At 41.3% G+C, this 26,392-nt stretch overlaps 1 protein-coding gene across 1 annotated transcript in view; it reads left to right on the forward strand.

The window, feature by feature from the left end:
- LOC126279086 (uncharacterized) overlaps nt 1-10,505 on the forward strand; it is a 53,662-nt gene extending 43,157 nt beyond the window's left edge. The window contains exons 5-7 of the mRNA XM_049979587.1: nt 1,760-1,873; nt 7,618-7,773; nt 10,446-10,505. Of these exons, the coding sequence (XP_049835544.1) occupies nt 1,760-1,873; nt 7,618-7,773; nt 10,446-10,505 (330 nt within the window). The remainder of the gene's footprint in view (nt 1-1,759; nt 1,874-7,617; nt 7,774-10,445) is intronic.
- Nucleotides 10,506-26,392: the final 15,887 nt, after the last annotated feature.

Raw genomic sequence — 26,392 nt, forward strand, 5'->3', positions numbered from 1 at the left:
AAGTTCACTCTGCTCTTCATAGTTATTAAATTTAGATCTGAGTCAATATCTATATTCCTGGGTACAACATAAAATCCAATACCGATTTCGTAATCTCTGCCTGACCACGATGTAATCCAGCTAAAATCTCTCCGTGTCCCCAGTTCTTTAACCAAGAGTACCTCCTCCTACTGTGATTTTTAAACAGTGTAGTCGTTGTTACTGACTGAAATTTCTTGCAGAACTCAGTTAGTCTCTCTTCTGTCTCCAGCTACGAAGAACCATGTTCTCCCACATCCCACTCTTCAGTTCCTTCCCTTACTATCGTGTTTCATTCCTTCATGATTATTAGATATTCATATAGTTTTAAATGCCGAATTACAAATTCAGAATTCTCGCAATCTTTCCATTTTTTCCATCTTCTGCTTGTAATGCGAATTATTTTTGTTGGCGCTGCTTTGTTGTTCAGTTATGATCATAATTCCGCAACTGAACTGCTCACAGCAGCTCAGTCTCTCCCAATACTTCCTACTGATGAGGAAGTCCTGTCTACAGGTCTTGATGTTACTTTATCTTTGTCTGGTCACAAATCCTTCTTCCCATTTTACTTCGCAGACACCCACTATATGAAGAGTGAGCCATTTTATCTCTCTTTTCAGATTTTAAGTTTCCCTGCCACTCTCGAATTTCGGACACTCAACGTCCAGAGTCGTAGAATGTTACACGTTTGATGATTTTTCTCTATTTTTCTCATGGTCTCCTTCCCGTTCTCCCTGGGGGTCGAATGGAGGTCTAACCTGGAGTCTTTTCTCCATGAAGATATAAGCATGACATGATTTCAGTTGACTTGACATGTACTGCAGATACCAATTATGTGACTTTAATGTGTTGGTTTCCATTCCGTCTACACTGTCTTACCGCTGATCAATGCAAATTCTTGCATCTTGTAGGGGCACTTTGCCACCTCAAGATCAAGAGAGTGTCGCTCTCTTTGACAAGACCATTGCCTCAGTGAGGGATGACTGTCACCTTCCTAAATAATACGAAGGGAATAAGGTCTAAGGACGGCAGTTACCGGAAAGTGATTCTACATAAGTATGTGCTGAGTGAACATTCACACCGCATGGTATTAAGGTCGGAAAAATTGGATTGTTGATTTCTAGGAGTATTATAGACGCTAGTGCTACCACGCTGATGTACGACGTGCGAAACCAATGATAGACTGAGGCACGAATACTGTGGCAGTCGTCACTTCGATACACTTGGGGGATTGGACAGCTCATGGAACATGAGGCGCAGTGTTGGGGGGGGGGGGGGGGGGGAGTGCTGCAATAATCACTCACCGAAATATTGTGCCCCTTTGAGTATTTAACATTCTGTCAGTACAGCTGTCTATTATTTCGCCACCAAATCAGCCAGGTCAAAACTAAAGAACTGTTTCAGTATACCTAATGTATATTTACGTAAAAACTGACTCTCACGGACCAATAAGAGAGAAAATATTACGTTACCGTCCGACCTACCAAGCCAGAATTATTTTCTTCATTAATTACAAATACTTTACGGCTTAACAAATTTTGAATCAGCGGAGTCTCCTCTAAAAAAAGGAAGACATACAGTGAACTTAAACTTAGCGATTTACACTGGTTCAACGTGCCAGCACTTCGCCTATCTTGAAATGAAAGAGTTAATAGTTTTCACTAACAACTAACATGTTTTCTGTATTTTTACGGTAACCATTAATTGCTTGCTACAAACATTAATATTATGATCTGTGTAGCTGTTGCAGAGAGACGGGAACGTTACAAAAGCTTTGAAGCCAATGCTGACAATTCCACCACTCCTGTACGAAACTGGCATGTACTGCATCTTCGGGCAGATCATAACTGATCAGGTGACTAATGAATTACATATCTCTTTAAAAGAGAATAAACTTAAGATAATGATTATATCAAAGGGAAAGAACCCGACAGAATAGTACCGCACACTTCTGGGTCCGGTCGTCTGATGTAAACGTCCAGGGGTAATACTCGTACTGGGAAGTGATATGATATCTGATGTATGCTTAAAAACACTGAAGAGGAAGTAGATGGAAGGCCAACATTTATTGGAAGGGTTGTGGGAAAGTGCATCTTTTAAGGAAACCATATAGGAAATGCTAGTGTGAACGATTATATACTGCTGCAGCGGTTGGTGTCCTTATCAGTAGATATCGTAGTAGATACTTAGCGAATTTACACGCACAATACTAGGATCGTAATAGTTTGTTACAGGAAAATAAAAAAGAGGAAATTTGTGCCTAGGGAATGTGAATTGGAATCTCAGAAAAAAGGAAGCGATGATCTTCAGTATCTTTTACAGGTGGATTCGCTGAAGTAATGCTTATTGAAGTACAGAAAACCATCATAAAACGGTGAAGAGCTACCAATAGAATGGCAGAAGAAGCAGCACCGAAAGAAATAATAGAGACAACTCTTGGTACTGATGGAATTTTCCATGAAATATTACTACCAGTGTGCCAGTAATAGTGTCAGAAATGTAAATTAAATGACTCATTTGCAGCTTCGTGATGATAGACTGCAAATATAGAATTAATTTAAAAGTGTGTATACAACTGAAGTAAAACGAAAACCACCTCTACTTAAGTAACCTACTCAAAAAGAATACTCCACTATCGTTATGAACTGAAAAAGTTTATTTTTGTATTGTAAATCTATTCAAATCACTCTTGCCCACACGATAAAGCAATGTACCTGTATAACGCATTTTTTGTGCAGTTCGTTGGAGCCCAATGTGTTTGCAAGCGTTAGTCCTGTTTGTGTACGCTGTTCAGTTTGTCATTTCACGTGGATATTGTACATACCACAGCGATGCTACTCGAACACAGATCAGCTATCCGTGATATACTCAACATTGAATATACAGGGTGATACAGTATACGTTATTCTACAATACAGTATACGTTATTCTATAAGTAAAACTAAAGAAAAAAGTTCACACACACATCAGAAAATGTTTTGCATCACCCCCGGTTCCCACAACTCCTGAAGATAGACGCTGACAGTCCCTTTGACTGTTCAGAGACAGTCCCTTTCTCTATGCAGATATGTTACTAAACCCGTCCCAGGATGTAAACAACCATGCATGAGCAGGACATATTAGACGGTAGGGTCCTGACAGCGGATCAGTTCCAGTTATTCCACCAGAAAGGAGGTACAGGGCTCGTGTTGACTGTAGTTCAACCATGCCTAGACGCTCAATAAGGCGGTTCGATCACGTACACAGTTTTACTTTGTGCCAGGAAGGGGTCTCAACAAGGGAAGTGTCCAAGCGTCTCGTAGTGAACTAAAGCGATTTCTTTTTCAAACATGGAGGAGATACAGAGAGACAGGAACTGTCGGTGAAGTGCCTCGCTCAGGCCGCCCAAGGACTACTACTGCAATGAATGACCGCTACCTTCGGATTAAGGCTACGAGCAACCCTGACAGCAACGCCACCATCTTGAACAATGCTTTTCGTGCAGCGAAAGGACGTCATGTTGCGACTCAAATTGTGCGCAATACAAAAACAACATGCCGAATGGACCGCTCAGGATCACCACCACGTTCTATTCACCGATATTGTCGCATAGCCTTCAACCAGACGATCATCGGAGGCAACCTGGTCAGGCTGAACATCGTAGACACACTGTCCAGCGAGTGCAGCAAGGTGGAGGGTCCCTGCTGTTTTCGGGCGGCATTATGTGGGGCCGAAGTACGTCACTGTTAGTCATGGAAGGCGCTGTAACATCTGTACGATACAATGAATGCCATCTTCTGACCGATAGTGCACTCATATCAGCAGTATATTGGCGAGGCATTCGTCTTCGTGGACGACAATTCGCGTTCCCATCGTGCACTTCTTGTGAAATACTTCCTTCAGCATAAGGAAATCGCTCGACTAGAGTGGTCAGCATGTTCTCCAGACATGAACTTTATCAAACATGCCTGGAATGGATTGAAAAGGCTGTTTACGGACTACGTGATCCACCAACCACTCTGAGGGATCTACGCCGAATCGCCGTTGAGGAGTGGGACAATCTGGACGAACAGTTCATTGATAAACTTGTGGATAGTATACCACGACGAATACAGGCACGTTTCAATGCAAGTAGACGTGCTACTGGGTATGAGAGGTACCTGTGTGTACAGCAATCTGGACCACCACCTCTGAAGGTCTCGCTGTATGGTGGAACAACATGCAATGTGTGGTTTTCATTAGAAATAAAAAAGGCGGAAATGATATTTATGTTGATCTCTATTCCAGTTTTCTGTACAGGTTCCGGAACTCTGGGAGCCGAGGTGATGAAATACTTCTTTTGATGTCTTTATAAACATAGGTCCTCAAATGTTTTGTTTTGGAGCGACAGCTAATAAAAGATTTTGCCTGAACTGTAGTAACTTCACTAATATGAATCCATCGCAAATCTGTACGAGGTTAAAGAAAAGCACTATTTCCTTTTATTTTGTTATTGTTATCTGGTGAATCTAATAAAATATTTCCCATACGTGTATCTGCAATAGTTTTCCAGAACATCCAGAGAAGCAAAGAAGTAATTTAGTATAATTTTTAATTTATTGAGTACTTGGCCCAATTTCAGACAATTTCACAAAGTTTTCAACATAAGCTGTACAGAATTTAATTTTGAAACAATGATGGTAGTAACATTAACTGAAACTGCATGAATGTGTCAGATAATCTGCTTCTGTTAATAACATAGCACCCGTGAATTCATGTTAAACCGGAAAAAAACAAAGCTCAGTGTTAACGAAGTTGTACAGTGTATATACAATTTCTCAATACATTCATAATAAATGTTCAAAAATGTCTCCATCAAGTTCAATGCATTTAGCTGCACGTGTATGAACAGGTTTTGTTGCTCGTTTCACTTTCACAGAGTTGTTCTAAATTTAGCTATTGAATACATAATGCGAGCAAGTAATGCCTCATGTGTATTGACTTTGTCCTCATAAACAATGTCTTTCATACACCGGGGGGCCACAGAAGTGTAGCACCAAGACCAACCCATTTATGTGGAAAATGTTCATTTAAATGTGTAGTAAAGGCGTTGGTGAAAGGTAGAGGCGGCGGCGTCATGTTCAAAATACATTTTCAATCGCGTAGCAAGCGGATCATCTTCGAGCAAGCGAGGAATTTCTTCTTGAAGTAATTGTAAGTACGTCTCGCCAGTTAGACGTCCTGGGAAAATCAATTGTCCAATAAAATGTGTGTTGATTATACCACACCACACATTTATGTTGAATCACTGCTGGAAATTGCGTTGCACTGTTGCATGTGGGTTTGCTTCAGACTTTACGTGCTCATTATGTAAACTGCTTAAACCACCTCGAGTAAACAGTGCTCATCAGTAAATAAAATGGATTTGTGTAACTACCGATTAGTATTTAATTAGTTGCACAGTTCCAAGAGAAGGCATTATCTCCCGGATGTAAATGATTCACTTTTGTTTGTCGTAAGGATACAGATTCTTGTACTTCCGTGTACGCCATATCTTAGATTGTTAAATGTCTAATCGTTGAGAGATGCGTCGTATACTCGTACCCGGGCTACGCTGAACAGTATCCATAATATTCTCATCATAGGTTTCAGATATCGAGCGCTTGTACAGATTATGAACACTAGGTAAAGAACCTCTCTCCCGTAACATTCGAAGCGCAATGGACTCGCATTCGGAAGGAAGACGGTTCAGTCCCGCGTCCGGCCATCTTGACTTCGGTTTTCCATGATTTCCCTAAATCGCTCCATGCAAACGCCGGGATGGTTCCTTTGAAAGGGCACGGCCGACTTCCTTCCCCATCCTTCCCTAATCCTATGAGACCAATAACCTCGCTGTTTGCTTTCTTCCCCCAAACAACCAACCTTGACATTCGAAATACTCTGCTAATGGTTCGTGCATTCGGAATCCTCCGAGTTGTATAACGTACGCGATATTCGTTAATATTAGCTATAAATAAATACCATATCAGTGGTCCTCTGACGTAAATTTGAAAGGCACCCCCCTTTCATAAATAGTCTACGAACCACAACAGTTACCATGTGGTTCCACTCAAATACATTGTTATAATTATGTTATTTTACTGAACAATAGAGAAAACTAACTCGTTTTAAAGTTAGGAAACGGCTGAAACAACTCACTAACGGTTGCCAACAACGACATAAGCGTTTCTACAATCTTAATGGAAAGTAAACAAATTTACCTATATAATAATTTTTGCTTCTAGAAAACTACTGCAGATATACGTCTGGGACATGTTTTATTAGATTCACCACACCAATAACAGCAAAATAAATGGAAATCGTGCTTTACTTTAACCTCCTACACTTTTGTGATGGCTTCATATTAGCGAAGTTACTAAATTTCAGGCAAAATGTTTTATTAGCCGTAACTCCGTAAATAAACATTTGCGGGCCTCTCTTCATATTAACATTTTTTCTTTAGTTTTACTTGTAGAATAACATATTAAAATATTTGCATATCTTCGTAAATCATCCAGTAAGCCTTGCAGTGCTCTCCCGCGGTCGAGGATACCAATTTTTCACTACAATTTACAATTTTTGAGTGGTAGGTACCTCAAAAACAACTCAGAAGAACTTTGTGCTGTCTTTCTGAAAAAACCTCGGCGCAGATGGTACGAAACCGTCTATGTTTCCGTTACAAACGGCGTTTCAAACCGTGTAGAATCATAATATTAGAAGAAGATGGGCGAGGAAGCTGTTGGAATGGAGCTGGAATCACTTACGTCGAGCTCTTTTCACTGACGGTTGCAGGATTTGCCTGACGCCTAATGGTGTTGGTACCAGAGTTTGAAAGCAGCCATGAACCAATTCACACTCTCGGATGTGCAGTCCCACGTATTTTGGAGGGAGGTGGACCATGGTTTTTGACAGTATCGTTTGTATATATGCTGAACGCCTCTTCTCGTTACCGACTGCATTTTGAAACCTGTGTAGTCTCGGGAGTGGATTCCTCAACGTATTGTGTAGACCAATTGTCTACATTTCACCTATAGATTTTTCTCTGACGACGATAATACACTAGTACACCACGCCCACCTCCAACGCACCTTCTTCCTAGCGGCAGTGATCATGATGTGTCCTGCGGTACATACCAACATGAACCCCAATGAGCACGCCTGAGATCACTTGAAACTTCAGTAAATGGTCACAGGAAGCCTCCTTACTCAGTGGATGTCCTGAGGAGTGACATCTTGAACACACTGTCCACAGCGCGCGAAGGGACATTCAGGCACGTTGCAATGTCCGGAATGGAGTTACGTGGCATCGACTGTTCCTAGCCCCACACTTTATTTTAGAGATGTGACAGCGTGTGCACCTTCGATCAAACCGAGTTTATTTACGTTTATTATACGGTTTTTATTGTAACAGTCAAGTGATTTCTTTTTGTTCCATTAGCTTTTTTCATTGCTTGTTCCCCTTGAATGTAGGACGGCACAGGTTCTCATATATGCAAGTGCTAACAAAACATTTTTCAGTAGATTAGAAGACTTCGAACATGTGTGTGTGTGTGTGTGCTATTCATACTGTTGTTGATACGGCAGTCACGGGTTCGTGTTTCAGAGCGAAAAACTGGTGAACTCCGCCATGAGCAGTGGTTGGGTCGACTGTGATCCTCGCTTCAAGCACGACCTCCTGTTCTTCCTCATGGCAGCCAAGAAGCCTCTGGAGATCACGGTGGGCAAGATGAGCAAGCTGTCTAAGCAGATGTTAGTACAGGTAGGTGGAAAGGACTTTAGATCATCCTTCACAGTCAGGGGTACCACTAGAATCGCCACGGATAATTCGCAGTCAATACCGTCATATAGATCTCTCGACTTCGTTTCGAATGGTATCGTACTGATAAATACGTTTCAAAGCATTGCCCCAATATCAGATTGTAATATTTCTATTGCAAGTAAGTGTGACGAATGCTTTGAAGTAAGGTGCTGTAATTATTTCGTTACGTAAAAGTACGGAATGCAACGGAATGTGAGGGGGGAATCCAGAGTCCTCAGGGAGCCTACTTCTCCAGATGAAGTAAAGAGAACTGGCGACCGTATCCCCGACAACACTGCTTAGTGCAACATACATGAATCCAGAAATTATCCACATTATGAATGTCAGTATATATGAAACACCTTCTCCCTTCCTGTTGGTATACCGTGTCTGGTTATTAAGATTATTTTCACCATCTGATACGTGGACTACAAGCTAGCTATCTCGACCAACAAATATGAACAAAGAAGAAAGTGGGCGTCTGTAGTCTTCTATCCACAATTCAGATGTGCTGAAAACCGTAGAGCAGCTCAACCAAATAAAACAGTATGAAACAAATTTCTGACGCCATCAGAAGTCTTACTGTCAAACAACATACTTACCTGACGCCTGTCCAATACCAGGAGCTGGTATTTCATCACTACCCTCGAGGAGGTAGGTCAGTATGTCTGCTGTTTCGTATCATGAAGAACAAGTAATACAGAGAGTTTCTACCAATATCCTCAAAAATGTTACCAGCTAACTCACTTCTGTTGTGTGATGAAAATACGGGTATTTCTTACGTAAGGGAACATACAAAAGCTCATTACAGAGACCCAATACTGAAATAGGTGCAGTAGCAAAGAGTTCAAGTCCTATTTAACATCCACCGTGCGACCTGCAACATTCCGTATAATTTAGAGAAAGGCAAGATCTGGCTACATGTAACAGATTTGTGGATCTTACGTGGTACGTTAACGTTAGCGCAGAGAATACTCGAATGAAGTTTGCTGTTCGTGGTATTGTTGCCACATCCAGTTGTGCTGGTAACGTAATTCTTCTATGCCAAAATGGTCATGAAGTGCGGTACCCTCTGCGGCTGACATGCACGCGGTGTCTCAGGCGACTTTATGCTTTGGTACTCAGATGTATCAATACTTCCTCTAAATTTTTCACTTACGAAACTGGGCATTAAGTAGAAGGCATTCCTCTACTGACACTCAACTGATTGATGAATGGATTGTCAGTTGAAGAATGAGTAAATACACAGATCTTCAGCATGTGAAAAATCTACAGTATTGTCACTAAGCGGAATTAGAATACCTGTACAGAAATTGTGTAACTGGACAAGGTGTTTCGTTACCTATTAACACTGCTCCCTGTTTCAAATATGTCACCATGTCAATAGCATTCGTAGCTCTCACCACAATTCCAGGATAGATACATATGATTGAACATTAGTTTTCCATAAAATTAAGATGTTCTGAGATCTATAGTAAGTTATTTGGCTGCATTTCATTACCCAGATTTTTGACAATCATAACACCAGATAAGTTGCCAACGCTGAAAGACTGTTTTGCTGCAAAACTAATCACGTTTCTGAGCTAGACTGAGAGACTAGATGCGCGGCCACTCCCGTCAGAGATTCCAGTCCTCCCTCGGGCATGGATGTGTGTGTTGTTCTTAGCATAAGGTAGTTTAAGTTAGATTAAGTAGTGTGTAAATCTAGGGACCGATGCCCTCAGCAGTTTGGTCCTTAGAAATTCACACACATTTGAACATTTGAGACACTAGACATTCTTGTCCTGAAGTGACAGTCAACTGATTGATGAATGGACAGCGGTAATCCCATTATTAGGTAATCTTGTATCAAAACAAATCCATTATAAATGTCAATTCACGTCGGTGATTCAAGGTGACGAAGTGGGACAGTTCTAGAAGGTAAGCTAAAAACGAGTACTCGTTTGCTGATTTATAAATATCACTACTGTATTAAAACAATGGGCGATATCCAACAATGATATGGAGAACGATAAATGTTCATGTATGTAGAAGAATATTCAGTTACTCTGGTATGAATCGTGAACGATATGGATATCTTTTCTGATAATAAATCATCTAAATTTAAACAAAGTTGTGACTCTAACACGGATTTCGTTGCAGATTGAAGTCACTCAGGTGTTTAAACGTTAAATGTTTGCCACATTACGTCCTTTTGCGAGAAAAAAATTTGTTTATACCGTTAATAATTAAGTCTATTTGGCATTTTTACAACGAATAAAGCTGAGTTGTCGATGGTGTATTTTATAAATGATGGTGTATTCGTGTATTCTATTTCTCAGACTAATCTTCGTTATGAAGTTTTAGTAAGACATTCCCTTAAATTATCTTCTCAAATACTATTATACAAATAAGCCTTATACATTTGTGTGTGACTTAGGAATCATACTTCGTATTCAAATTCTGATTTAAAAGTAAATAGATCATTGTCTCAATTAGTACTAAACCACTAAGTTTTCTTTATTTGTGGGTGGTACAGGAAGTATACATGATATTCAAATTCTGATTTGAGAGTGGAAAAAATGTGGACCAATGTCTTATAGAGTATTCTAAATACAAATAATGGTGCTTCAATAGATTTTTTATGTTCACAGGTGCTGAATGGATCCTATGCTTTGCTGAACGTGCTGTATCACTTCCATAGTACGCAGTAAAATGAAATTAAGCAGAATTTTGAAGGAAATGAAGATCAGTTCAATGACCTACCATAAAATCTATATCTAAGAGATAAACACTGGAATTTGAGGAAATTTACACTGCTGATGGACATGCACATACCATGACGTACCTATTCAACAAACTGATATATGCTAGTTGCTAATTTTTCTGTAACTGTTGCATTAAATTACGGTTTCTTCATTAAATCATTGCTATGAATGACGTCTAGCCTACCGTATGTTTATTTTCATTAAACACATTTCAAACATAACTAATGATATGTGTGTGGAATTAGTTAAGAATATAGATTATGGTAAACATGGCTGCAGTAAATTAAATTGTATACAACAAATGAAAGACACCATCGTAAATAAACCTTGTTTTATTAATTTAATTTGCAAAATTTTGAGAAGGAATTAAAAGCTATGAGGTCTTCCAATGACAGTTTCATTGTGCCACATATAGTAAAGGACATGGAAGAACAGCTGTATGAAATGGACAGTATCTTGATAGGAATGTAGAAGATGTACATAAAAAATACTAAAACAGGGGTAATAGAATTCAGTCGAATTAAGTCAACTGACGCCAAGAGAATTAAATTACGAAATCAGATATTACAAGTAGTAGATGAGTTAACAATTTTAGCAGTAGAATAAATGATGAGCGGAATAGAGAATATATAATATTTTAGACTATCAATGGCAAAAAGCTTCTAAAGAAGAGAAATTTCTAAACATCAAATATATATTAAAGTACAAACAAACCTCCTCTGGAGGTATTTGTCTGGAGTGTAGTCTTGTATAGACGTGAAGCGTGAACAATAAGCAATTTAGTCAAGAAGAGAGTACATGCTTTTGAAATGTGGTGGTACAGAAAAATGGTGATGACTAAATGTGCAGATCTTGTAACTAATGAGGCGGCACTGAATATAACTGAGGAGAAAAGAAATTTGTGGAACAACTTGACTAAAAGAATGGATTGGTTGACAGGACACATTCTGAGACACCATGGGATAACCAATTTAATATTAGGGGAATTTCTGGGGGAGGGGGGGGAGGGATAAAATTGTACAGGTACACCAAGGGATGAACAAAGTAAGCAGTTTCAGAAACATGTACGTTGCAGTATTTATTTAGAGATGAAGAGCCTTTCACAGGATAGAGTAGCATGGAGAGCTGCACAAAATCAGTCTTCAGGCAGAAGATCTCACCCAGAACAACAAAAAATTCTGACTTTTAAATTTAGGAATTTTATCTTTTCTAACGGAGAGAAAAGATAAACCAAAATTGTTGGCAGGAAAGGCTCTAATTTTTAACGTTACGTATAGCATCATGGAATTAAAATATGTCACAAAATGCCGGCCGCCGTGGCCGAGCGGTTCTAGACGCTTCAGTCCGGAACCACGCTGCTGCTACGGTCTCAGTTTCGAATCCTGCCTCGGGCATGGATGTGTGTGATGTCCTTAGGTTAGTTAGGGGACTGATGACCTCAGATGTTAAGACCCATATTGCTTAGAGCCACTTGAACCATTTGTCACAAAATGGCTGACTGGAACATCAAATGAAAAAACTCACATTCCTTTCTCTTCTCAGCTAATTGCGTTATGCAAGATCTTCCTTTTTTCCTACACATCTATCTACTTGAAAGTTCCGCCAAAAGTAGTTAGTAAACCTTTCCGTTTACCTATTTGTGATGAGTCCTCTAGTTAATTTCGTTAGACAGACGCCAAAACTGAGGAGTAGCTAAATGAGGTCCGGAGTGGAAGGAGAACCAGACTCCACTTGATTTCTTCATTTCGTAATTCACATTTTCTATATTAGTCTGATATTCTTGTATCGTCGTAATGTTAAATGTCATCAACAACTAACTGATCCGTGTGATGAAATACTACCTTGGAACACAATATTGTTGGAAGGGTAGAGATACATTTCGTGATCAATTAGCTGCACTTACTCAACTTAAGTCGCTACATAGACGATCATCCTATCACCTCTTGAAAAGACATGTCAGTGTCGGATGAGTATTCCTCCATAGCATATCAGTTAATATATTTGGATACCGCTTTGATAACGCAAAACACATGGAAGGATTGAACTGGGATCTGCTCAGCATCGTGAGCATAATTGATTAACTGCTTGAAGGAACAATAATTTACCAAGCTGATGGCCTGGGAAGTATTATATTAACCGCATGAGCCTTCGTAGAAATGTTTGATGATGCTGAAGTTAGCGGACAGCCCACCACATCAATCCTTGGTGCAGTAATCAGAATTATATTAATGCCTCTACTGAAAGCCCAATATAGCAACAAAGAACCCTGTATCAAATCACAGAGACCCTCTGGGAGAACCTTTCACCAGACTTGATGGAATACGTTTTATGGAATATTCTAGCAGGAGGAACGTGAAACACCCGGTGATTATAGCAGGATATCTGTCTTGCTGGTGATTGTCGTAGGCGAGTATTAGAGTTGCCTCCTTGGTGAATCCCTTCTTACTCCTGTGGTAGACAAGTCCTAAAGAAGAGATACCACGCTTTCATGTAACTGATAAGCCTAGACAGGCAATGGATTCACCTCCTTCAGTGCGGATGCACAAATGCGTCCGACCTCCTATGGGAATCTCAGAGTAGCGAACGGGCGTGTAATGGACAGGGACGGCGGATGGGTGACGCACAATGGGACTGTGATGCGGCCCTCAGGCATACCAAGATTGTCCGCGTCGTTGTTCCATCGCTGTGTCCCGGATGGTGTAGTATTTAACGCACATGCCTAGTATCCAAGAAATCCCGGATTTGAATCGCAGTTCGGTACACATTTTCGTTTGTCGACGCAACGCTGCAGCCGATAACGACATCCCCTTCAATTTACGCATTTTTGAGCAACTTTGTCTCAATAAATGTAATATACGCGTATCTTTTTGTTGATAGACTGAAAAGCTTCCATTTACTACTCCTCGGGGAACTACAGACCTTGCTATCTGAAATAAATTTCAACTTGCTACGTCTGTCTTTTAGTGAGAAGAAAGGGTCTTAAAAGACGGACAGACAGACATTCGGCTTGCAAATGACAAAAATTTCTTTCCGTGGTACACTATTGTAAATTAACTAATTTCAGATTTTATCCTTTACTTGTGCTATGAACCCTTGTTTCTTGCCAAACTTCATTCTTCTGCGACAAGTTTTGATGAGGCAGTTTGCAGTTATCAAAATATGTGACATAAATTTTCGGACCTTTGATAGCATTCATTTAGAGGCTAACATTAATTACACCGCTAATAGAACTTAAACCCTAGTATGTGAAATAAATTTAAACTTTCCTCGTGTACCCGTTCCTGAAAGAAAAAGGTGTTAACAGACTGCAAATAGATAGAGAACATATGACAAAAAGTATTTATTTTGCGCAATTTAGTTACAAATTAACAATTTTCGGACCTTCTCCTTTAGTTGTGCTGTGCAGCCTTACTTCTTACCAAATGCCATGATTCGGGGTCAATGGGTCATACCCTATAGGTTCTGATGAGTGAGTTTTCGAGTATCTACATACACTCATCAGTCAGAACATTATGGTCACAGACCCGTTATCGATATGAAGTGTCGTAGTATCAGTGAGTGTGCTCTTCGTGTGTACTATGGCGGAGGAGCGCGATCTACCTGAGTTTGCACGAAAGCAGACTGTGATGGCACGGAGGCTCGGCACCAGCATTTCACAAGCTGCGCGACTTGTTAGGTGTTCGAATAGCGCTGTGATAGTGTCCTCAAGGCTTGACGAAACCAAGGTGAAACCAAATCCAGACGTCGTGTGGATGGGCGGACACACGACATTACAGATGTCACACGTCGTAGGCTGGGCAGACTGGTAAAACAGGGCAGGCGGTTAATGGTGGTGGAACTAACATCAGACTTTAATGCTAGGGAGGGTAGAAGTGTGTCTGAACACACAGAGCACCGAACACTCCTAAAGATGGGGCTCCGCAGGCGATGACCCATGCACATACCAATGTTAAAACCAGGGCACTATGACTGAAATGGACATGAGACCATCGGCACTGGATGTTGGCGCAGTGGCAAAGCGTATCATGATCGGCTGGAAGGGATCGAATCCGTCATCTTCGAAGAGAACAGCTACTTGACACGTGTACTGCGAGACGGAGACAAGATGGCGGCATCTCCATCAAGCTCTGTGGAACATCCACGTGTACATCCGTGTGTGCAAGGCATCATGACGGCCAAGGAGTAACGTACACACATTGCCGATCACGTTCATCCCTTCATGACGATCATGTTTCCCGACGGCAATGACATTTTTCAACAAGGTAATGTGTCATGTCACGAGACCAGGAGTGTGACTGACTGGTTCAAGGAGCACAGTGGCCAATTTCAATTGATGGAAAATATTTGGAAATTTGTGGTATGTTCCTATGGGACCAAACTGTTGAAGTGATCGGCCCTTAGGCTTACACTCTACTTAATCTGACTTAAACTAACTTACGCTAAGGACAACATCACACATCCATGCCGGAGGGAGGACTCGAACCTCCGATGAGGGGAGCCGCGCTAAGCGTGACCGCACCGCTACCCCGCGCGGCTTCAATTAGTGTGCTGGCCCAAACACGCCAGATGTGATCGCGATCGAACACATCTGAGTGTGATTCAATGCGGCGTCCCGGAATTTAAAGGAATTAGGTGAATTGTGTGTGCGGATGTGGTGCCAGCTCCTTCCTAGAGACCTACCAAGGCCTCATTGCTTCCATGCCACGACGCGTCACCGCTGTTAAGCGTGGCGAAGACGGATATACCGGCTATCAGGAAGTTGACCATAATGCTCTGGCTGACCACAGTATGTTACATGAATGGCTGTAGCTTTTGATTTCATTAGCTTAGAAACTTACATTTATTACGCCGCCAAACAACCTTAGACCTAAGTATGTGATATAAATTTGAACTTGATACATTTACCCGTCCCCGAGAAATGGGGTTTTCCACAATCTGACTAAAGACAGACAGACAGATAGATAGACGGACAGACAACAGAGTGATCATATAAGGGTTTCATTTTAACGATTGGAGCACAGAACTCTAAAAGTGGGAGTTTCTTGTAAAAGTAGGACTCAAAGCCAAAAACAATGAAACAAACAGTTTTTATGTAGTCCACAACCCAGAGGTTGTGTCATGATTTTGTGGCATACCTCAAGTTCCACGCTGATCAGTAGGCGGCGATGCAGTTGAGGTTTTTGCTGCGATGTGGTTGTGAGTGGACTGTGTCGTAACTAAATGAATTCGAACGTTGGCGAATATTTGGTGCTCATATAGTGCGTGCTTCCGTAGCCAAGGTAGCCGAAGTATTTGGTGTTTCAAGAGACTGGCTGTAGGAGATTTATACCCTATACAGAAAAAGCGGTAAACATCATCCCCTAAGTCAAAACGCGGACGAAAGTGTGTAGAGTGATCGTAACGGAAAGTCATTCAAAAGGATTGCGACGAAAAATTATAAGGCTACAAAAGTCGTTGCAGAACTGAATGTCACACTTGCAAACCCTGTCAACACGAAAACGACAGGAAGGAAAGTCCATAAGCAGGGAACCTCATGGTGAGATGAAATTCCGGAACTATTCGTTAGTGATGCATATGCCCGTAACAAGCTAACGTGGTTCTGGAGCAATAAAATCTGGTTTATGGAGTAATTGAAGAAAGTCTTGTTTCACATTGTTTCCCATTTCTGTCCAAGGTTACGTCTCAAGTGTGAAACATGGCGGAGCTCGGATGATGATTTTGACAGTCACATGACGGTACCCCATGGGCCTGGTTGTTACTCTGCAATGTCTCACTATCGTCAAAGATTGTGTAGCCATTTTGGCTGATTAGGTTCATCCTACTGTCATTGTTTGTTCCCAAAAGGCTATGCTGTGCTTTAAGACGACAGGGCCTGAGGTACAACAGGATGAATCGTCACATCTCCCCTGGTCACAACAGACACCAGATCTCAATACTACTGTGGCTTTATGGTTTACTTTGGGGAGAGGCGTGGGTGATTCGCGTACCATTGTCCACCTCCATAATTATTAGCTGAACTTGTCACTGTTTTTCTCCGAAAGAATGGTATAACATTCCCTTTTAAAAAGTGTAGGTCACTTAGTTTTCCATTCCGCGACAAGAGGAAGCTGTTTTAAATGCCAACAGTTTTGCTTCACCATAGTAGACATGGTAGTGAGATGTATTTTTGGTATTTTCATATTTCTGTCCATTCATTGTAGGTTTACTTCATCTACTGACCGTTATTTGGTTTTGGGGTCTGAAAGTTTGTCGACTTTGGATGTTAGCCCAGTTTGCTAACAGATTACTCTCGATAAAGGTTGCTACTCCTCCCTCGCACCTGGAGCCGTTGGTCTGTCCCATTTAGTGGACTTATTCTTGGGTATCATATTTAAATGTATTTTTTTGTTTTTAGTCACAACTTTGCAGCAGCATTAACAACACCTGAGGAATTAAGGAGAGAGGATTTAATGTAAAACGTAGACGTTTCACTTTGCGTTTCCAGGGGCGGTGTTTTAGAAGAATGCGATGCCCCATATAGAGTTGAGGTTGAACCAGGTCTAACTCACGCCGTGCGAGAATGCACTCTGATGAGGAATTCTAAGGAAGTGGCTACTTTCTTGGGATTAGAAAGTCGCATCAAAAGTCGCTCAGCTTAACCCTGAACGGAAAAGGGTCACTAGTTTGAATGGAGGGAGTCTCAGCAAACTTCTTTGGAGATGATTAAGGAAGCTTTGGCGTGTTTCCTAGTGTTGGAGTTCTCCAATCTTCATAAGAAATTTGTTGTTCAGACCGATACTTCAGTGACTGTTGTGGTAGCTCTCCTACTGCAAGAAAGAGATAAGCGACATGTACCCTATGCCTGGTTTGGGTTGTCGTCGTTCGAAAAAAAATATTCTGTGTGTTAAATGGAGGCATTGCCCTTTTTATTTTATTTTGAGAAGGACCGTTAATAATTGGAGCATAGGCCATTCCAGCTCAAAACGGATAGCCATATTTTCATTTAGTTTCTTGTCACATCCGAGATTTACTGTTAAGATAGAAAGATGGGCTACAGAATCTCAGAATTCCAGTTTGAAGTTAAGCGTGTAAGAAATATGGACAATGTAGTTCCTGTTGGTCTAAACAGGATGGCTCAAGATGATTCTGACGAAGATGGAATCTTGAGAACTGGGGAGCACCTTCCGAACTCTGATGTAGTTGATCCTATTTTACAGAGTTGCTTTCCAGTACTGTCTAAGGGTAGGAATACACAGAAGAAGGAAGATGAAATTCTAAGACATACGAACATTGTTAGCCAGAGTTGAGGAGGGCAATCCATATTTGTTCAAAGATGAGGTTTTCTATTATAATGCCAGGAATCACCACCTTAAGTCAGCAGCTCCCAGCGAGCTGGTTTGAATGCTTTTTGCCTACTATTATCAGTCACCTGCGAGGGAACCATTTGGAGTGTACATAAGCTGTATCAAGTATTTGAGGGTCTTATTTGGAAGGATATGGATTCCAACGTAAGGAGGATGGTACAGGCTTGTGCAGTACGTTTCATTAATAAAGCCACACAAGACACCAAACGGGGTATGTTCGTTTTGCAGCTAGCAAAGGAACAATGAGAACAGATATAAATGGATTTTGTGAGGCTGTTCTGAAAGAAAGTGTGCATTTGTTTACACGGACGCCTTTTCGAGATGTTTTTCCGCTGTTTCCCACCCATGTAGACACGGTAGATATGGCTATTAGTTGTCAGAGACAGTTGTTTCTGTGAATTCGAGATATTGGTATCAGAAAACACTACTGCATTCACTTGCACAGTGTTGAAGCAGTTTTCTTTTTGGTAACTGGTGAGGCAGATTACCACCACCCCATATTATTCAAACCCTTCCTTATCTCAGAGGGTTTGTCAGAGCCTTCGTCCTCCAGTAGTAATCACGTCCACCACGAACACCACACCTACTAGAAATCACGTTGGAGTCGTTGATGTATTATTACTTCATCATAGCCAAACATGAGGCTTACAACGGCGCTACAGTAGGGCTTAGGTCAGCTTTTTCACTGAATGCGCCCCTATCTAATCTAAGGTCTTTTGGCGAATTACTGTTTAATAATATAATCAGAAGAAGTGGCATTGGGCCAGGTAAAGCAGGGCAGGGAGCTAGACGAAGTAATGGAAGACATCTGCATTACCACAGAGTAGTGGAGCAGATGCAACAGAGCAATTTTGTCAGTGTTGGCAGGAATGGGGAAAAGTTAATGGGGAATCACTTATCACGGTTTTCGGGTCTTAACCAATTCCTAAATTGGTAACACCAGTCACTGTTGTCTTTAAGCAAATTTCAACAACAGGAGACTAGTGAACTCGTATTTCCCAGCTTCAGTAGAATACAGAAAACGTTGTAAGATCTTATCGTTATTTATTGCTGAAAATTTTGTAAGCCTCATGTAACCCTACCCTGGGCGTATAGGAAAGATCTAAATAGGCACATGAACCAGTTTGTGTTACTGTGACACGATTCTCTCTCTTCGGAAAAAAAACGATTTTGGAGCACAGGTCTTGCACTGCTCAGCAGACGGCGCTGAAGACGGAGATTTCTCGCTGCTGCGAGACGGCACATGGATCGTAGGCCCCGCTGCTGGCGCCACTGGTGTCCCCGAGCGAGCAACTGGGGCGGCAGTGGTCGGTCTGGCCAGGGGAGCTGAGCACGCAGCCACCGAGACGGCCGAACACGGAGGCTGGTGACTCTCGGCAGGCTCCTGAGTCAGAGCACAACAAGAAACGGTGGCGCCGACTGCGCTTAAAACAGACGGGCCAGTTTTGTCCTGCTGCTTTGAGTCCATGGGCAGCGAAGGCGAATTGTGCTGTGTTTATCATTTGCTGGACTCTCAGCTGAAACACTGCTTTATTATTCCAACAGTGAATTGCCTACATTTGCAACCTGACGCTGTTATGTGTCTTCATTGACTGGTGTATTTTCCTGGTAGTGGTGGTGGTGGTGGTTAGTGTTTAACGTCTCGACAACGAGGCCATTAGAGACGGAGCGCAAGCTCGGGTTAGGGAAGGATTGGGAAGGAAATCGGCCGGGCCCTTTCAAAGGAACCATCCCGGCATTTGCCTGAAACGATTTAGGAAAGTCACGGAAAACCTAAGTCAGGATGGCCGGAGACGGGATTGAACCGTCGTCCTCCCGAATGCGAGTCCAGTGTGCTAACCACTGCGCCACCTCGCTCGGTCTTTCCTGGTAGTATTACTGTGCGCATGGAATTCATTCTTTCCGTTCGTTTGTTTCGAGAACTTCGAGATACAGCTCAATTTCTGTACGGATTTTTGTAATGTATGATGTGTGATTTAATTCTACCGTTTGTGCCCTGATCATCTGAGACTTCATTTAAGAAGGAATCAGTTAATATTTTCTTAATTAATTATGATCTCAACTATTATGATATCCTAATTTCGATATTAATCTTTCTGAGATTGCTTTTCTTAATTTTTGTCAATTGTGAAAGGTAGCCGATAATAGATTGTGTTACTTTCCATATGTTCGTGCGCTCTCATAAGCCCCAGTCACTTCCGCTTCCCAGAGCACTGCTGTTGATATACCATCAATCAAGGCATGAGATGTTACCACAGAACACTTCTCTTTTAGGTGTAACAGTCTCCTGAACTCCAAGATGAAATTTTCGGCTATTTATGAGAAAACTAGATTCATTATTGAGAAGCCTGTCACACAATAAGAAACAGTAGCTTGTGGAGAGCTTGACGTAGTTTCTAAAAGTATATTTAAAGTTCCTTCGCTGTTTGGCTGTTTCAGACTGATTTCAGCCGTTGAATTTGCAACTCGTTTGGAGAAAGTCAGATGGACATTGACTGATAGCACTTTCAGAGATAGTGCACTGCCTGAAACAATGTGTACCCAGCTTAAATAACTTTGATTCCACAAGTAACCGTTGTGTGTAGTGACGGTAGATTAATTAAGGTGGGATAGGAAAACAGAATACAGGTACAATCCCTCTGGTTTTTTTAAATTCCTACATACCAGATTTCAGCTACAAATAATTTTCAGAGCATTTGAGTGAGTTACCATCCCACAAACTCGCAGCAGTACATGTCACCCTATAATTTTACTGGTGTATAGGCACACCTAAACTCCATTTTCCTCTATACTAGAAATATCATATGATGGCCCTTTTTTCCACTGATACTTGGTTGTTGGATGGCAACTAACTCAAATGATGCACTAAAAATGGCTATACAGCTCAAATTTGGATATCCAAGAATATTAAAAAATCATTAGGATTGCGGCTGATATCTTTGTTCGTACCCTCACTTCCGTGTACCTGGTTGTTATTACTCATTCTGATCATGATGCACAGTTAATGTCAATCAACAATGTAGCGTCTTATAGGTGTGAGTCATGTAAATAAAAAGTACAAAGCAGTGAGGCTTATTAACGATACTAATGTCTTAGGAATAAGTTAAAAGAGGTCATTTGGGATGACTTATATTTGGAAACAGGTGCTAATGGCAAATGCATTCTCGTTAATAATGTCTTATTGGGGTGTTACAAAAAGGTACGGCCAAACTTTCAGGAAACATTCCTCACACACAAATAAAGAAAAGATGTTATGTGGACATGTGTCCGTAAACGCTTAATTTCCATGTTAGAGCTCATTTTAGTTTCGTCAGTATGTACTGTACTTCCTCGATTCACCACCAGTTATCAATATTTCATACGGGATACTTTACCTGTGCTGCTAGAACATGTGCCTTTACAAGTACGACACAACATGTGGTTCATGCACGATGGAGCACCTGCACATTTCAGTCGAAGTGTTCGTACGCTTCTCAACAACAGATTCGGTGACCGATGGATTGGTAAAGGCGGGCCAATTCCATGGCCTCCACGCTCTCCTGACATCAACCCTCTTGACTTTCATTTATGGGGGCATTTGAAAGCTCTTGTCTACGCAACCCCGGTACCAAACGTAGAGACTCTTCGTGCTCGTATTGTGGACGGCTGTGATACAATACGCCATTCTCCAGGGCTGCGTCAGGGATTCCATGCGACGGAGGGTGGATGCATGTATCCTCGCTAACGGAGGACATTTGGAACATTTCCTGTAACAAAGTGTTTTAAGTCACGTTTGTACTTTCTGTTGTTGTGTGTTTCCATTCCATGATTAATGTGATTTGAAGAGAAGTAATAAAATGAGTTCTAACATGGAAAGTAAGCGTCTCCGGACACATGACCACATAACATTTTTTTTTCTTTGTGTGTGAATAATGTTTCCTGAAAGTTTGGCTGTACCTTTTTGTAACACCATATATATAAATATGGAAAGTGCAGTTAAAATGCCTATCTCCTTGGAGAGGTACCTAGAAGACTAATGTAGGTGAGCAACACGTAGAGTAGCCGTAATGTTCGATTTTGTGTAACACATTATTTTTATGTAATGAGTTATCTAAGAAAATTATTCCATGAGACATTATTGAGGAGAATGCATTTGTCATTAGCATCTGTTTCCAAATATAACTCGTCCCATATGATCTCTTTTAACTTATTGCTGAGACATTAGTATCGTTAATAAGCCTCACTGCTTTGTACTTTAATTAGCATGCCTCACAGATGTAAGATGCTACATTGTCGTACATCATGATCAGAAAGAATATATATATCAATGAATTCATCATAAAAATTGTTCCATCACGACTTGAACAGAAAATTGTTGTCCATGCCTACAACACTGCAAGTGAAAATGACCTTCATTACCCATTATGAAACCTATTGGTGGCTCAGAAAAGACTACAGTACAACTAAAAAAAAATTTTGACCATTTTCACAAAGCACATTGTGATAGGTAGGAAAGTAAGTTTTGAAACCAACCTAAAACCATTTCTTTTGGGCAGTTTCTCTATTCAAAAGACGAATTTTTATTTAAAAAAATTGTAACTGCTTCAGTGGACTGAAAAATATAAATGTTCAGTGTTACAATTAACATTCTATTCTCATACTTTGTTCCACATTATTTCTATAAAAATCGTTTAAATTATCTGTGGATCACATAATTAAGTAAGGAATCGCATCTTAACATGCTGATGACTCATTCTATATTTACGTCACGAGGATGACAAGTTCTACTTGAGAGAAAGTAGAGGATCCCGCCCATTACTGCCAAATGTGACAGTGAATTCGACGACGACACTCTTCCCTGTAAGTATTTTGTGGACATGGATCAACTCTGTGACCGTTGCTATCCACTGCTTTAACAAGTACATATTTGTAACTTACTAAAAATCACGGGTTAATGAAAATGCAAAATTTTCGTTGTAAGAGAAGTTCATACTATAGTTACTTGAAAAAATTGACACGAGAAAGGTACCAAGACATTTGAGGAAATAATGAATTTCCTTTTAAAAAGTGTATGGAACAACTAGGCTTACATGACTATAAATGACGTCCAGCAATTTGAATACTTACTCAATTGAGGACCGAGAGAATTTTGTGCAGGGTGTTTCCATAAGAGCGTGCAAAAATGTAACAGCACATAGAGGATGCTCCACTGAACACTTTGAGGTAGGGAACCTGGAGTAGGAGAAGCCAGCTTAAGGAGATAATAGGAATAAAGTCACATAACGGTGAACTTTTTTAATTTACACTACTTAATTGCAAATACCATCATTGACACAATGAACGTACCATTTGTGCCGTATCTTACAAAAGATGCTGAAACTGACGGCCATAGACCTCAATGCAAGCATTACGTCAGTGAATAAGATTCTCACATACCCTGTCAATTATTATCCCTGGTGTGTTTCGAACGACATCACAGGCAGCTACTATTCTGGCAGCTGGTTCCATATCCGTATCCACTGGGGTCTCATGAACAAGTGATTTTAGATATCCCCATAGGAAATAATCAAAGGAATTCAGGTCAGGAGACATCGCAGGTCTCGTAATAGAACCTCCCGTTCCCATCCAGCGACCAGAACTTCTGTACCCGTACTGCTCCATCGTATTGTAATGTCCGTCACTGAGTAGCACTGAGAAATGAATGGGTCTGTCGTTGGTTCACGGCACTTTCTGTCATGGCACGTTCTGTAAATACGGTACAACCGAACCACCGAATGGGAGAGCGAACAAAACCTGCACCATGACTTCCCCGTAATCCGGCTCGTCCTACTCGTTTCCTTGCAGGAAATAAAGACTGTGCCGGTAAATAAACAGCACAGTACATGTAAGCTTGTACACATTTTAGTTGTAAATAAGCAGGATAACAGTAATGCTAGACAAGCTGCAGACACGTCTACTCCCGTATCTCCCTAAACAGGCTTCTCTGACCCCAGGTCTCCAATCTCAAATCATTCAGTGGAGCATTCTCTATATCCTGTTACATTTTTGCACGTTCTTACGGAAACACCCTGTATACTACTTTATACTCGGATATTCCATGTAAAACTACGGAAATATGCTAATATATTTCATTTTTATTTCAACATTTTACCTACTTCTGAACTACAGTGACGCTGACTGGATGGTTTAGGTCCACGACATCAAAATGTGGAATGGCCTAGTGAGTAAGTAGCAAAGCGCGCACCTAGAAACCATATAGTCGTGGGTTGAATCTCGTTCTCACCACAAAACATGACTGTCAGCCTTTACTCTAGCCTTCACATCTCATAGACGTGAGCAGTCACCAGGAGCCACACGTGGTCTGGTGTCCATTTTAAACCGTTACAGTTATATAAGTGTGGTACATTGGAGACACGGAAGTCGCCAAAGTGGCGTCCAGTTGAAAGCCTCGCACTCGGACACTGAAAAAAAAATTAAAATCAGGACGTTCAGCACTCACTCAATTACCACACATAGTTGTATTTAGCGCAGTACTTTCACTGTCAAAAGCAAAGTGGAGAGACAAATCGAGTCTACAGGAATAGCATACTACCAATATTAACAATAAATACATGATCTAATTGCGCATTTTTCTTACAACGAACAACAGCTCCGTTAAAGTATATCTATACAGATCGCTGAAATTGTGTTTGCAGACAGTATGGCGCGTCAATGTTTTCCAGTTTCATTGTCACCCACATTAATTACAGCTGAACAGTAGACATTATCCTGTTAGAATTTGAGTAATATTTGAGATATCTTCACCAAATAAGCAAGCTTTAACAGCTGTCTGAATGATGTCTAAATGACAGTAAAATGCATTCTATGGGCAGACTGTATGTAATATGAATACTGCACACATGAAAAAAAGTTTTGCGTCGCCTCGGTTCCGAGATTTCCGTAATCTGCACAGAAAATTTGAATAGAGATCAACATAAACACCACTTCTGAACTTTTTATTGCTCATGAAAATCACACATTGCATGTGGTACTATCATACAGCGAGACCTTCAGAGGTCGCGGTCCAGATTGCTGTACACACTGGTACCTCTAATACCCTGTAGCACGCCCTCTTGCACTGATGCAATGCATGCTACCTACAACTTCATCAAGGGACTGTTGGTCCAGATTGTCCGATTCGGCGTAGATCCCTCAGAGTGGTTAGTGGGTCACGTCGTCCACAAACAGCCCTTTTCAATCTATCCCAGGCATGTTTTATAGTATTCATGTCTGGAGAACATGCTGGCCACTCTAGTCGAGCGATGTCTGTATCCTGAAGAAAGTCATTCACAAGATGTGCACGATGGGGGCGTGAATTGTCGTCCATAAAGACGAATGCATCGCCAATGTGCTGCCAATATGGTTGCTCTATCGGTCGGAGGATGGCATTCACGTATCGTACAGCCGTTACGGCGCCTTCCATGACCACCAGCGGCGTACGTCGGCCCCACATAATTTCACCTCAAAACAGCAGGGAACCTCCACCTTGCTGCACTTGCTGGGCAGTGTGTCTAAGACGTTCAGCCTGACAGGGTTGCCTCCAAACACGTCTCCGACGACTGTCTGGTTGAACGCATATGCGACACTCATCGGTGAAGAGAAAGTGATGTCAGTCCTGAGCGGTCCATTCGGCATGCTGTTGGGCCCATCTGTACCACGCTGCATGGAGTCATGTTTGCAAAGATGGATCTCGCCATGGAGTCTGAAGTGATGAAGCACAATTTAGCTCGTATCACGACGTCCTGTGACTGCAAGAAAATCGTTATTCAACATATTCAGTAAACTGACAGTATGGTGTGGTGTTTCATCACATGGGATTATCGGACCGTTTTTTTTAGCAAATGACCAAGGAAACATAATAACAGTCAATTCCGATTGTTACGTGGAGACGTTACGAACGAAAGGTTGAAGAAGCCTGGTTTCAAGAGGACGGAACGACATCACACACTGCACAGCAATCAACGGCATATGAGCGAGAAATTTTTGGTAACCGTATGATCTATCAATTCGGTAACATTCCCTGGCCCCTATATCGCCAGATGTATCCGTTTGTGATTTTTTTCTTGTGGGGCTACGACTCGACCATGAACCCTGGATGAGTTAAAGCAGAGAATTCGGAAAGTAATTCACAGTATCCCAGCTGAGATGTTGCCGCGGTCAATGAGGTATCTCAAAAGCAGATTTCACGAATGAATTCGTACATGAGTAACCCATCTAAATGAAGTAACTTATAAAATGTGATAAATGTCATCGAAGTTTCGTAAATGGCAACTTTGTAAGGTTTCAATTACTATCAATGAAATTTCTTTCCTCACTCCCTTCTACTTTTATTGGATTGTGGAAATAATCCCGTTTTTCTGTGTCACCATGTACATGTACGCTTTACTCAGACTCGCTAAGGTTTGCGGAATGCGTAGGCGACGAGTTGAGACATGCTTCTGTCGCAGGTCAGTTTATACTAAGTTGAGAGTC

This window comes from Schistocerca gregaria, chromosome 1 (assembly GCF_023897955.1).
Source record: "Schistocerca gregaria isolate iqSchGreg1 chromosome 1, iqSchGreg1.2, whole genome shotgun sequence".
Classification (NCBI taxonomy): Eukaryota; Metazoa; Arthropoda; class Insecta; order Orthoptera; family Acrididae; genus Schistocerca; species Schistocerca gregaria.